Here is a 14550-nt window from a genome sequence, read left to right on the forward strand (position 1 = left end):
ATGGCAGCAGACTCAGAGACTCCAAGAATGAAGTAGTGGTTACCAAAAGGGAGGGATGTGGGAGGGTGGGTGGGGAGGGAGGGAGGAGATTGAGGGGTATTATGTTTAGTACACATGGTGTGGGGGATCACGGGGAGAACAGTGTAGCACAGAGAAGGCACATGGTGAATCTGTGGCATCTTGCTGCACTGATGGACAGTGACTGCATTGGGGTATGAGTGGGGACTTGATAATATGGGTAAATGTAGTAACCACATTGTTTTTTCATGTGAAACCTTCATAAGAGTGTATATCAATCATACCTTAATAAAAAATTTAAAAAAAAAAAAAGAAAGAAACTGGGGCATAATGGATACACAGTCAATCCTCCAATTGGCTCATCAGTTGAGCAGAAATAAAACTTCCCTCGACAGTTTCCCTTATCCCTTAAGTCTCACTGTGAGTCTAAGGGAAAGACTTGGCCCCAGTTTTAAGCAAATGACTGATAATAAAGATGGCTTGAAAAATTTGGTGCAAGTGATGAAGGATTAAAAACCAGATGTTTGTCCAAAAAAAGTGGCAATGTTTAGGGGATGGGAAGGAAAGGGAAATAGTAGAGGAAAGTATGCCAACTGTTTCAAGATGTCTGAAGGGCTGCCGTGTAAAAGAAGAATGAGCCCTACATGGCTCCAAAGGGTGGCTTACGAATTACAGTGAGGAAGTTATGAAGGCATAAATTTTAGTTTAAGATGCTGAGGACCACTACCATTTACAAAGAGCCACTGCATGCTAGGACTCTGCTAAGTGTATTATATACATTATAAGGTTCATATAGAACTTGCTGGCTATTGGTCTTTATCACTAAACTAAGAGATGAGTTTACATCCAGCTATTTCTCAACTTTTTTCTCTCATAGAGGTTTTATGAAGAGTATAAACAATAGTAAGTTTTCCTAACTCCTTTTCTCTTTTCTTGATTCTTTAGCAGATAAGGCAAAATACTGTTAAGTAAAAAGACCAGGATGATGGGCAAGGGGTACTGGAGATGAGAGTCAATCACTGCCTTTAAGAAATCATTTTTAAAGAATGACAATGTAATTAACAAATCACCCAAAGTTTGTAAAACATATAGTGAAAGAAGAGACTGGTGAAAATATTTTAAAACTTCTACTGTGAAATATTTTGGGTGAAGGTGATTATAGTTTAATCAAAATAAAAATAACAGGCAACAAAGTATATCATAACTGTGGATTACTTTATTTACATAAAATAATGATGTTAGCAAATGCTTTGAGATGTTAGCAAATGTCTTACTGTAATCAAAAGTACTTAAGTTGATCTCAAAAACCAGTCTTTTCCCATTCCTTCAGTCTATATAAGGTAGTAGCTTCTGAATAATTACAATGACTTACCTACTGCTTTATTCTACTTCTGCAAATCTAACCAACTATCCAGCTGTCTTCATGAGGAAAGACTTTTTAAAACCCTATGTCCACTTTCCTATTAAACTAGCTCACATATGGCACGAAAGTAAAAGTAATCATCAAATATCATATTTCAGAAATATTTGTAGGATGAGATAAAGAAATGAACAAGGCCACCGTGGTCCCTGTGGGGGCCCGGCCGCCCCACTCTAGCTGGACAACACCCTAAAGATGGCACCTGCTTCCTGCTCACCACCCTTTCCCCTCTTCCCTGTTGGGGATTGGCCCAGCAGACTTCCGTACCCGTGCACAGCTCGTGCTGCCCGCTTAGAGTGGCGCATGACACCTATCCGCTTAAAGGTCACGCATGATACTGTCCCGGATTGGTTGGGTGACTGAATATAAGGGAGCCCGCGGGAGGGAGAGGAGCTTCCCAACAACTGCTGTAACCGCCACGAGAGATTAGACAATAAAGCCTAGAGAAGAATCAAGACCTTGGGCGTGTTGCTTCGGTCCCTGAAGGGTCGCGACAAGTGGTGCCCAAACCCGGGAATCGTTAAACCTCGTCACGACCTGATCCGCTGACCCTGGCGCCTGCCGATGAAGTAGAGCTTGTAACTCTTCAGGAATGTCGCTGGACGCCGTTCAGTCGGCTGGCCAGACCGGGAGAGGGAACCGAGGAGGGTGAGTGGATCGGTGAGTAAACTGAAAGTATACGTGGCAGGGCAGACAGCAGGCAGTTGCGGTGGGTGTTTATGTGTAGTGTGTGTGTCCTGTTAGTGTTTGTGATATTATGTGTAGTGTGTGTGTCCTGTTAGTGTTTTTGACATTGTTTATTATAATATATGGAATGAGGAGGCGCCAGTGAAGGTTCGCAGAGCGGCGACGAAATCAAAAGGTTCGCAGAGTGGCGACAAAATCAAAAGGTTCGTGGAATTAGCGACGTAGTCCATCTAAATTATAACTAGGATACTTACCCCTTTAGAGAGAAGATGGAAATGGAGGCCTCTAGGGTTAGGGCCGAGGAACCTCTGAAAGCACTCCTTAGACAAGAGGGAGCCCCTTAAAACGAAGACTGCCAGGGCATTCCTGAACACTATAGAGAATCATGCCCCATGGTTCTTAGATGAAGGAAAAATCACCAGCCCTTTCCACCAGGGACAATCCCTATTTGGGGTCGAGTAAAAAATTGCCTGAAGGGACAGAAGCCAAGCTGCCAAGAGGCCATCCAAGAGGGGGAGGAAATATTAGAGGAAGTATGAGAAGAGCGTGCCTTCGCAAAGGCATCGGAAGGGGGATCTGAACAGGGACTGCCATCTGATGAGGACAAGGCAGTCAAAAAGGCCCGTGTGGGTACCTCAGTGGCCCCTCACCAAAGAAAAGAAGGAAGCAGCCCACACTTTAGTACAAGAACAGATAGCAGCTGGTCACCTCCAGCCCTCTACCTCGCCATGGAACACACCTATTTTTGTAATTAGGAAAAAGTCTGGCAAGTGGAGATTACTCCATAATCTCAGGGCAGTGAACAGACAAATGGAGCTTGTGGGACCTGTACAATTAGGCCTTCCTCTCCCTGCGGCCCTGCCCAGAGGATGGAATTCAATAGTGATAGATATCAAAGACTGTTTCTTCTCCATCCCGCTTCACCCCAGAGACTGTCAAAGGTTTATTGCCACAGGGCATGGCTAATAGCCCCACCATGTGTATGTAAAGACAAACTGTCAGGAAACAGTTTCCCCTGATAATCATCTATCATATGGATGACATCCTTTTGTGTCATGAGAGCAGCAGGGAGCTAGAGACAACCCTCAGGGTCAGGGTATGGTGGAACGGACTCACCTCACCCTCAAGAATGCCTTATATAAACAAAAACGGGGAATAGGAGAAGATTTTAGAACACTGGACAAAAATGGCCGCAGTGCAGCAGAGTGGCACGGCCAACAATCCAATCCAAAACACATGCCTAAAGTTTTGTGGAAGGATGTGTTGGAAGGAACATGGAAAGGCCCGGACCCAGTGATAATCTGGACCTGAGGCTTGGTTTGTGTTTTTCCACAGGACCAGCAGAACCCCGTTTGGGTGCCTGAACGTCTGATACGCAGAGTGGAAAACCCCGGAGCAGAGGTACAAGATGATCGCACTGCTTCTGCTCCTGCCGTGGATCCTACAGCAGGCGACGGCGGAGCCGAGCTGCAGCTGCAGCCACTGCCGCGCTGACTATCACCATTCCTACGGCAGAGACGCTGAATGGTCTGTCCCAGGCCACTGAACCTTCTTCAAGAACAATTGGACCTCTTGGGGGAGGTTTTGTCTGTGGGCTGTGTATATGAGGGTGTATTACTGGTATTCCTTTTCATAATTATTCTAAAGCTGCCAAACTTGTCCAGACAGTTAGGCAAGATGTTAAACGCCACCAAAGCCTGGTCAGGTGTAGGTGTCATAGGAATATTGCTAATTGTGGGCCTCTCCTGCTTGGGAGGAAAGTCTGTTACATAAACAGCAACGGGGAGAACAGAAGGTCCTGTTGCAGGCCATGGCAGCGCTAGAGGAAGGCATCTCCCCTAGAGTATGGCTTAATATGCTGAATCAGTAGTCAAGGACGGGTAAGATCGGGAGCTGCGCATATCAACCTAAGACAGGGCGCAGACCTAAGCTGTCTGTTGCCTGAGGACGGGTAAGAATGCCGCAGACTCCGGACGACCTAAGACAGGCATGATCCCGACAGCCCTTTGGTTATAAAACAATAAAGGGGGAGATGTGGGGGCCCGGCCTACGGCCGAGGCTGAGCCTCACTCTAGCTGGACAACGCCCTAAAGATGGCGCCTGCTTCCTGCTCACCACCCTTTCCCCTCTTCCCTGTTGGGGATTGGCCCAGCAGACTTCCGTACCCATGCACAGCTCGTGCTGCCCGCTTAGAGTGGCGCATGACACCTATCCGCTTAAAGGTCATGCATGATACTGTCCCGGATTGGTTGGGTGACTGAATATAAGGGAGCCCGCGGGAGGGAAAGGAGCTTCCCAACAACTGCTGTAACCGCCACGAGAGATTAGACAATAAAGCCTAGAGAAGAATCAAGACCTTGGGCGTGTGGCTTCGGTCCCTGAAGGGTCGCGACAGTCCCAGTTCTCATTAGATTTGTAATATGTTCCTGAGAACATTCTATGTAGAAGATCTTCCTATAGGTTATTGAGGGTTCTAAGAAGTCCATCTGAATCTGTGTTACCATATTTGATCACAAAACCTGGCCAACTTTTAAAGAGGGACATGGAGACAAGATCATTTCTCTTTCCCACTCCCAGAAGCATTTCCCATGATCACTAAACTTTGAAAGGGAAGAGGACCTATCAATTACCTAAACTCTCTCATTTTGTAAATTAGCAAACCAAAGTAAACAAGTGAACTCCGCAGACTCTGAATGCACAATACCTTACTTCCCAGGTGTGCAGGATAATGCATTTTATCTCAAGAACTATACATGAACATCCTAAATTGTCTACACCTACGGCCACTGATGAACTACTCGCAATCTTCATTTTCCAAATGTAAATGATTAACAGATTTCGCTAAGTGATGATGGAGCTCTGGATTGCTGATCTATTATGACCTATATAAACCTGAGGGCTCAAATGGACCCCAGTTCCACACAAGTGGTAGAAGACCACAGTTAACATTACTGAAGTCCAAAAGCCAAGGAAAAAATCCTCAAGTTCTAGTTCCACTTCTTACAATAGGTACAAGGTGGCAATTTCTTTATTTCTGCGGATCCTCAACTTCCCCATATGTAAAATGGGACAGACAATGCAACCATATTTCACAAGGTATTCACGGATTAAATAAGTGAGATGAAACATGCAAAGTACTTCACACAGTGATTGTACATAATACATCTAGCAGATGGTACTAAAGCTGAGAAGGAAAGGATCCTTAATCCTTAGGGTAGTGGTATACTTTATCAATAGAAGAGACAAAAACAGAAGTGGTGTGAACCGACAGAGGAGAAAGAGACCTAACCAGTCAGTACAGACCCTCAGCGTGTCCCCTGGCCCGCCCAGCAATGAGGAAAACAGTTTATCAACTACTGCCCAAGGGAATCTAGTTTTATTTCACATCACAGGACCACAAAACATCCACATCTGTAGCTTGAAACCTCATGAAATATTGATCTTTTCTTATAACTACCAGAGTATGACTGCATCATATTCTAATCTCATAAATGCTCTCCAAAATATTCCCTTTTTTTCAACATTTTAGAATTCTTTATTCTTCAAGTGAAATTTTCTCTTATTACCTCTGGAAGAGATATGCAACCGTCTTATAGCACCACTGAATGTCCATGTTTTAAGAAAATGAGTTGAAGAGAACAATCAGATTTATAAAAGCAAGTATTACAGAAGAATAATTCTCTCCACAAGGAGGACTTAGCACAGCATCTTTTCCTGTGCTATAATCCAACTTTTCAAAATACATATTCTCCCAAATATATTTAGAGAATATATATATTTTGAAAAGTTGGATTATTCAAACTTAATTCATACAAAACTTTCCTTGACAACCAAGGGACTTAGAGGTAAATCATTTTATGGGTTATTTATTCAATGAATTTACTGTGTGTCTAAGACCCGACCTCAGGATGCTCTCGGTCTAGTGCAGAAGATAGGCCCAATGAACCACGAATTACCAAGATAAGTATTACAATAGAGGTCAAGAGAAATGCTGTGAGTAAGCAGAGGGAAAAGCTTAAGTTTGACCAGGTCTTGGCTTCAACATGTTTCTCTGGGAAGCCTTTCTCATCATCCAGGCCAAGCGTCCCTCGTGCCTCACCTCATCACCACTTCATTCACCGCACTCGAGTTGGAACCATCATGTGTGTGTGTGTGTGTGTGTGTGTGTGTGTGTGTGTATGTACACGCTCATATATCTCTCTCTAGAATGTGAACATCTGGAGGAAAACTGTATCCTCCACACCTGGAACAAATATGCTCTTGATCAGTGACCACTTGAGACCAATTCCTAAGGTATGGGAAGAGACTTCGTAGAGAGGTGAGATCTGCAGTGGGTCTTGAAGAATTTAGGTAGAGAAGGCTTTGTAGACCTAAGATTCAGTACTTAAAGTGCCAAGTCCAATCATCATACATGCCTCTAATGTGTACTATTTTGACATCTATGTGCAAGTATTTTATAATTTATGGGTTTACATTTCTTTCCTTACCCTAACAGGTTCCAACAGTTCAGTTTCTATTATTATTATTATAAAAACCTATCTTTCAGTGGAAAAAAGGAACTATATAATATGGGATATTATGGAGACTCACTTTTTTACTTAAAATCTCTCAGTAACTGTATTTTGGTTTAACACCTTCAAAGAGATTGACCTAACCAGATTCAATAAACTAGGCTTAGTAAGAGAACCTCAGAAATTTAAAGTGCTTGATTTCTTTAGAACCTTATTTTTCTCTAATTCAAGGTAATTTACACCAATTTTAAGTTAACTTAATGGAAATATCATTTATCAAAATAATCAGAATTCTCCCACATGCAAAAAAGTTCAATCAGTTTATTACTGGCTGAGGGGCAAAAGGCTGAAATAACACAAAACGATATTTTACTTTGAAGTAAGAGAGGCAGAGATAGGCAGCTATTAATTTTTCTGTCTCCTGGCAAACACTTCTTCAGAGCTCACACCCACCCCTGATTGGTAGGAGGGAATTTAGAGAGGTGATCTACCCACCTCCCATTTAACAGAACAGGACATTGAGGCCCAGAGAACTGAGGTGAGTTTTTCTCAAATCAAGAGTCAGTCTAGATCCTGACATGGTCAAGCATTGTTTCTACTACCCTTGGGTTTCTCTCTTTGGGACACCAATTTCTACAAATATAGACAAAATGTTCAGAAAGGGAGAATACTCACAGACCTACTAAACTAAGAGTAGGAGTTCTGACTCTCGGCCCCAAACATGAGGCTGAGTCATCTGGACATCCTCAATTGTCTGTCAGAGATGCTATGAGCTTGGCTGACTCATGGCTCCAGACAGCTCAACCTAATTTTCCCAGAATTGACTGTTAGGATTCATACTTTTCCTCTGAGAGAAGGTCCATATCCAGATTTCAAGAATAAGCAGGATTATAGGGATGCACAGCACCAGCTCAATTAAATTAATCCAGCAAGGGAGGTAAATAAACCAATAAGCTGAAGACGCCTAGTGAAGCCACACCAGGAGTGCCAGCCAACACCTGAACACTGGACTTAGTCTCCAGAGACTCACAAGGTCAAGGGCAGAAGAAAGAAATTTGGGCAATGCAAATTTCTTTTGTTATCTGAGTTTAATGGTACTGGGGCTCTGAATGAGTGAGTGTTCATGCCCAGCTGTCTTTAGTCATGACTTTCTGTTCTTCATTCAAAACGTTTTAGGAAAAACAATTATCTCCTAAACTACAAATTTCATCGGATGGAAGAGGCAGAGGAAATAAGAGTAGAACATAATGGTATAAAAAATACAATCAGAGAATCTTTATTAAAAACTATGAACTAAGATGAAATAGTCAATTTTGACAACATGAGTAATACCACAGACCTATTTTTACTAATGCAAATAATTCCACTGGTAGCTTACCAGTTCTTCTGCTTGATAAATCTGAAATACAAGCACACAATTTTAACTGAAAGTTTATTTAAATTCTTGAACGGTTGAAATTAAGCATTAAAAACTGCCTTGCATCAGGGTATTCTGCTCATTTGGTTGGAAATTCAAGACTAAGATAAAGATCCACTGGCAGAGAGAATGCCACTATGATGAAAGAAGTGCACAAATTTTCTTCTTTTGCAGTAATTTTATTATACCATATACTGCTTGAAACAAGTGGACAATTGGCTAGACTAGGGAAACATGTCTGTTGTGCTAATATTTGTGTTATACCACTTATACTGGGGTGTATTTTGGACCTACATCTACTAATGGTTCCCCACCCTCCAAAATCGTGAATGAATGATTGAACAGAAATTTGTGAACCTTCAATTTATAGTTTGAGAATTAGTCTCAGTAGATCATGCAGCACCTGGGCAATTACAAACTGCAGGTATAATGAGTACTCTTGTTAATTAATGTGCATAATGGTCATCCTCGCCATCTCCCCTATGGAGGACATTAATTTCATGTAGCAAATAACACTTCTAAAATTACTTCAAAAAATGACATTAAGATTGTGGTCCCTCCTCAGACCACACCAGGCACAGGATCCCAAGGACGTGGGAGTAGTGACTGCTTATGCATTGGCTTGACCCTTCCACAGGGCTGCTAATCTAGCCTTGGGACAGTCAGAAACTTTGTTAGTCAGTTTCGAAATATCTAGGGAAATGTTTTAAGTATTTAACAGGATAAAGAAAAGCCATAAAGCCCTTTTAACAATGTTTCTTCCTTTTATTTATACTCCTCTGCTTGTCACTGTCTTCTCAGGAAGCCTTTAAAGCCAAAACATAAAATTAACCAAGAGACTGTGCGAATCGCAAACACACATACAATGAAGAGACAACTTCATTTTGCCTGGGTCCTCATCCAACCAGTGCAGGGAAAACTTCTGGTAACAGGGACTATATAGATAAGCTATATAGTCTGTTAGAACTATACAGTCAATGCAGAGAAACTTAATCACTATCAGGGCTCCTCAGTGTGGCTACATCAATTTTTTAAAGGTGAGCTATCAGTGGAAGGGTACATACTGCAAGTACTGTGTGGCAAGACATGTTGCTTAAGTGTAAAATGGCATAATGCCTATTTAAGACACAGAAAATAGAAACAGTTGACTCAAAGTTCAGCTTTCTTTCCCTGCCAAGCCAATATTGCTATGACTACACAGAATGTGCCATTTGCATTAAGATGCATGCGAGCAAATGTATGTAAACACGAAGTCAGCACACACTTGGGTTCTGTCTGATTTAACAGTGCTGCTTAGATCTGGAAATAGGTTTTTAACTACTAGTGAGGTTTTTTTCTCCCTGAAAGGAAAGAGGAGTAAATACTGCAGGAATTCAATGATGACACAACATACAGCCAAGCAATCCCTCTGAGTGAAGCATGTTTGACACTCTAGGATTACTAATTTATGACAGGCCCCCAGGGCTGATTTCAATAGCCTCTAACTAGTTTTCAGTAAGGGAAGAAGTAGGAGAGATTGACCTTGATTCACCTATTAACAACATGGAAAACCCTTTAATACAGTGGTTCTTAATCTTGGCTGCACATTGGAATCACCTGGAGAGCTTTCAAAATTCCAGGTGCCCAGACCACCGCCCAAATCGATTACATCCGCATATCTAGGAGTGGGGCCCTGGTACCTGTGTTTTTTAAAGTCACCGGTGACCCAAGATGCAGCTAAGGCTGTGAACCACTGTCTGGTATCAACCCTGCTGACCTCATGTAACTTCTGCTGCAAGGAAACCAGGAAAGCCAATCTAGAGCGTTTCACAACCACAGCTTCTAAGCAGAGCAGTTACAACAGGGTCCCCAATTGTCAGACCACCACAGGTGCCTGCGCTGAGGTCCACACAGAGGGCTGAACGGACCACTTATGAGCTAGAGGATTACCTAGATCCTCATGGAGAGCCATTCTGTCCAGTCTGCACTTCATAAAGAAAAAAAGTTCGCCAATCTTAAGCGATGTCTCCGAAGCCCGTTAGCCTGCCTGTGTTCCTGGCAAATCTCTTGGGGAAGGACAGCCGAATATATGTGAGAGCGCGCCCCACACGGAGACTACGAAGCAGCAGACAGAACCCTACAAGTCCCCATGGCCGCCTAGAAAACACCCTGCAGGCTCCACTCAGCGCGGGGCAGGTGGGAGCGCGCGGGCCCGTGGCCGCTGCACCTGCCAGAGCGCTGGGTCGCACCTGCCGTGCTGGGCCGTCCCCTCCTACCTTCCAGCAGCTCGTCCAGGCTGGTGACCTTCCGGCTGCCGTCGACAGTGTAGATGGTGCGGACGCCCTGGGGCAGGTTCACGTTGTCCGACAAGGAGCGGGTGAGCTCCATGAGCAGCGCATCGAAGGACCGGAAGCGGTCGCTGGAGATGGCAAACACCAGGCCCTTGAAGTAGCGGTCCCCATTCCGGTAGAAGCGCGCCTTCTTGGCCTTCTTCTCCGAGCTCAGGGCCTGCAGGGTGCGCGTGCGATAGAAGCTGCAGTGGGCACTGTGCGCCGGGCTGGGGATGAGGCCGTTCCCTTTGGGGCCGGAGCTGCTGCTGCCCCCGGAGGAGCTGGGCGCCCCTCTCCGCGACCCCGGCCGCGGCCTTTTGTCCCGTTCCTCAAAGTGCTCCAGCTCAATACTCCTGGTGCTGGCCATCACGGCCGCTCCGAGGGCTCCCCACCGACACCGTCGCGGCCAAAGCCCCCAGGTAGCCTAGGGTCGGGGCAAGCAGCAGCGCAGGGACGGCTGGGACGGGCGAACGCGCCCGGCCACCTGGCGCTGACGTCCCGCCCCCTCCTCGCAGGTGGGACGGCTAAGCCGTGGCTCCGGCCCCGAGCCCTCCCCCGAGAGCGGCCGCAGCGGCGAGCTGCCCAGCTCGTAGTCCGGGCGGCGCGCGCGGTCCCGCCAGCCGCGGAGCCCCCACGCCCCCCAGGCACCTCCTCCACCCGGCCACGCCTCACAACGCCCGCTCGGGGTCCGGTCAGGCGGCGCAGCTGGGCCGCCCGAGGCTCGCCCCGGGCCCGCGAGCGCACACAAAGCTCGGGCGCCCGCCGCGGCTCGCGGCCGTCCGCCGCTCCCGGGAGGCCGAGGGGGAGGCGGGGAGGGAGGGGAGGGGCTGGAAGCGTGGGAGAAGCGCCGCAGCCTCGCTCGCCCCCCGGCTCTGCCCGCGGGCGGCGCGCGCCGGCTCAGGCCGAGAGGACCGTGCGGGCGCCCGTTCCTCCCACAGCCCGGCCCTGGAGGGAGGTAACGCGGCCCGCCTCCGCCGCGGCCCGTCGGCCCAGCCTGCCGCGAGCATCTGCGCCCTGGCACCGAGCGGGCTGGCGGGGGCTTCCCGCCCCCAGGGGACGCCGGAGCGGGGAGCGAGGGAGGGGCGCGCTGGAGGAGGGGCCGGCCGGGAGGCGCGGGGGCGGTGCCGCGCGAGGAGCGGCTCCCCCTGGGTCCTAGGCCCCCGCGCCCGCCGCCAGCTCCCACCGCGCGGCACGCGCCAGTGGGTGCCGGCGGGCACGCGCTCCTCCGCCTGGGAAACGTAAACGCGCAGGCCAGAAAAACTACAAAGGCAGGGGATTCAAGGGCATGGATCACATCCCGTCGCCAGCCTCCAAGTGAGGGACCGAGGCCAAACTAGGGCAGAAATCCGAAAGACACAGAATTTGGGCACAGAATTTAGTTTTAAAAAGGAAATCTGGAGATTTAAAAACCGTTTCCTAAAACAGTTTCCGTTGCCTACTCACTAACATGGTATGTTCAGAAACTTTCAATGATCAGAAGTTATTGGGTTTTGAAGTATTTAATCAACAAATACTTAAGAGCATCCCTTGTGCCAGGGATTGTTTCTGTCCCTGAGATGCATTAGTAAAGGGACAATACCTGCCGCTACCTCCCACCATTCAAGTGGTATTTCATGTTATCAATTTGAGCTTCTTATTAAGTAATAGGTTTAACATTTGCAAGCACCCATTACGCTGGAAATCTTAATTTAGTAGTGCCTGGTCAACTGTAAAGCATGTTTTCTAAAAGCTTATGAGAAACATTAGTTACTTCCATTTTGCCATCAGGGAAAGATAAAACTAAAAGATGTTTGGCCCCAATTTGACAGGCGAGTAAGCTACCTTGAAACCTTAAGTTTTGCAGCACCCAGTTCTCTGAGTGTTCCTACACAGCAAGTCCCTAACCTGTAAGGTAGGAAGGCATGGATGCTTTTCTTGGAATGAACTGAATTCTGCAAGGGCATGAATAAGAAAGCAGAAATGTGTGCAGTAGTTCTAAAGCAGCTGTGCATTTGCCCTGGCATGACACTGCCCCAGAGCCCCAGAAGATTCCTGCTGATGCACCATCAAGCCCCACGAAGCCTCAGACACACACCTGGCATACCTGGCTTCTACAAGACTAGAGGATGCCAGGAAGTAAGAGCTGAGTTGAAGCTTCAGTGCAGTTTACAAGGGGAATAATTCTGAAATATAAGTAGTCTATGACCATGATAGACCTCAACCCAGGTCAATTAAATAAACATTTCTAGGGATGGGTTCTCCAACAGTATTTTTTGAAAATGCTCCTAATGTATAGGCAGGTTTTCCAACTATAGGCTGTGTAACATTAAGATTCAAACAGATCAGTGCTTCTTCTCAAACTTTGATGTGCTTATATGTAGTGGGGGAATCTCATAAAATGCAGGCTCTGATTCAGTAGGTCTTGGGTGGCATCAGAGTTTCTACATTTCTAACAAAGCTGCTGGTTGGGTACAATGCTTTGAGAAACAAGGAACTAAGTGACAAATTCCTTGAGATAAGGCCTCATTAAGTACAGTAACTACAGAGCCTATCAACTTTGCAGATGGCTTAAAATGGGTGTGTTCATTTGTTTTGCTATTACTATTTCTTGAAGAAAAAACACTATCTATTGCTGTAATATCTAATTATCCCAAACCTAGTGGTTTGCAACAATAAACATGTATTACCTCAGCAGTTTCTGAAGGTCAGGAATCTAGGAACAGCTTCCCTTGAGGTCTTATGAAAATCTCATGCAGCAATCAAGATGTTGAACGGGGCTGCAGTCTTCTGAAGGTTTGACAGGCATTGGCAGATCCACAAAAATAGCTCACTCGCATGGTTGGTAGCAAGCCTCAGTTCATGTCATGTGCATTTCTGTAGGGTCACTTGAATGTTGTTATGTAACATGTCAGCGGAGTTCCTCCAGAGGAGCATCCAAGAGAAAACAAAGGTGGAAACCATGTCTTTTACGATGTAGCCTTGGAATCATATACTGTCATTCCCACAATAGCCCGTAGGTTTCGCAGATCAGCCCTGTTCAGTGTGGAAGGAGACTACACAGGTACATGACTGACTGGGGTCAGGGATCATCAGGGTCATCTTGTAGCTGGAAGCACAAGCTTCAGTCATTCAAGCCTTAGGATGCTAATGCACATTCTCTCCAAGATACCTGATCAAAGATTTGACCCTACTTCAATAGTGAATATGATTTAAAAAATGCTAGCATTTTAACATTATTCCTTAATATTATATCCCTAGGTTAACCAAAGATTACTACTTTTCAACAGGGATGGGGGGAAAAGAGAAAGTATTTCCAAAGTTGTTACTTAGTTTTTAAAAAGTTATTTTTTACTCCTGCTCTTCCCACTAATTTCTTCAAAAATTATATCCCTGACCCTCATATAAGAATTAAGATGCAATCACTTTTCATAAGATATTTACTTAGTGAATATGGTATATATTAAAACCCAAGCAGCCAGAATTTGATTTGTTGAGGTGGAAAAAAATTAGTCTCTGCATTACAATTCTAACGCAAACAAAATTTGGAGGCTCTGGGTAGGCAACTATTAATTATTTTGGGTTACTTCATGACTTAACATTTATAGAACCAGAGCAAATTCTCCCTTTTCAAACAATTGTAGATTTTGCAGAGTAAGATATTTGAACTGTCATCTCCTTTGTTGAGAAACCCCTTTTCTTCTAACATAGAAACACTATCTGATTTGCTAATCATTCATCCTTCGAAAGATCATCTGATTCTCCGTGTTGGTTACAAGGTCTACCATCTCTGTCTTCCAGGTACTGATTTAAAAGAGCTTCATTAAGAGGGGCTGACCCTGCTTCTTTACCACCTGGAAACCTGCCTAGACCTTAGTTCTTTGTTGGTTCTGAATTCTCTATCCTTTTTCCTAACCCCTCTTAATTCAACACTTGTCTGAATAAAAACTTTTGTGTGGAGCACTTAAAAATGGCTTCATTTTTGTCTTCTCCATTTTTTGGATTAGAAATGACCCCTTTCTGGTCTTGATATATATAACTTTAACTCCTGAAGTATCTACTGGATGTGAACATTTTCTTGGCAATATCCAAGAGGAATTTTTAAAAACCACTTGGGGCAGAAAAATTCAACCAGGCATGAAGGTAAGGTAATTGTTTTTTATTCTCTATACTTTAGGTCACCCAGATTAGCCAATACAGTTTGAGAATTTT

At 45.2% G+C, this 14550-nt stretch overlaps 1 protein-coding gene across 7 annotated transcripts in view; it reads right to left on the reverse strand.

Annotated features, from left to right (window-relative positions):
- DCLK2 (doublecortin like kinase 2) overlaps positions 1 to 10862 on the reverse strand; it is a 167639-nt gene extending 156777 nt beyond the window's left edge. For all 7 annotated transcript variants that reach the window (XR_005062999.2, XM_037024630.2, XM_037024629.2 and 4 more), the window contains exon 1: positions 10309 to 10862. Coding sequence is in view for 6 of the 7 variants with exons in the window: in XM_037024630.2 (XP_036880525.2) it covers positions 10309 to 10729 (421 nt within the window). In the remaining variant the exon portion in view is untranslated. The remainder of the gene's footprint in view (positions 1 to 10308) is intronic.
- Positions 10863 to 14550: the final 3688 nt, after the last annotated feature.

Source organism: Manis javanica, chromosome 3 (genome assembly GCF_040802235.1).
Source record: "Manis javanica isolate MJ-LG chromosome 3, MJ_LKY, whole genome shotgun sequence".
Classification (NCBI taxonomy): domain Eukaryota; kingdom Metazoa; phylum Chordata; class Mammalia; order Pholidota; family Manidae; genus Manis; species Manis javanica.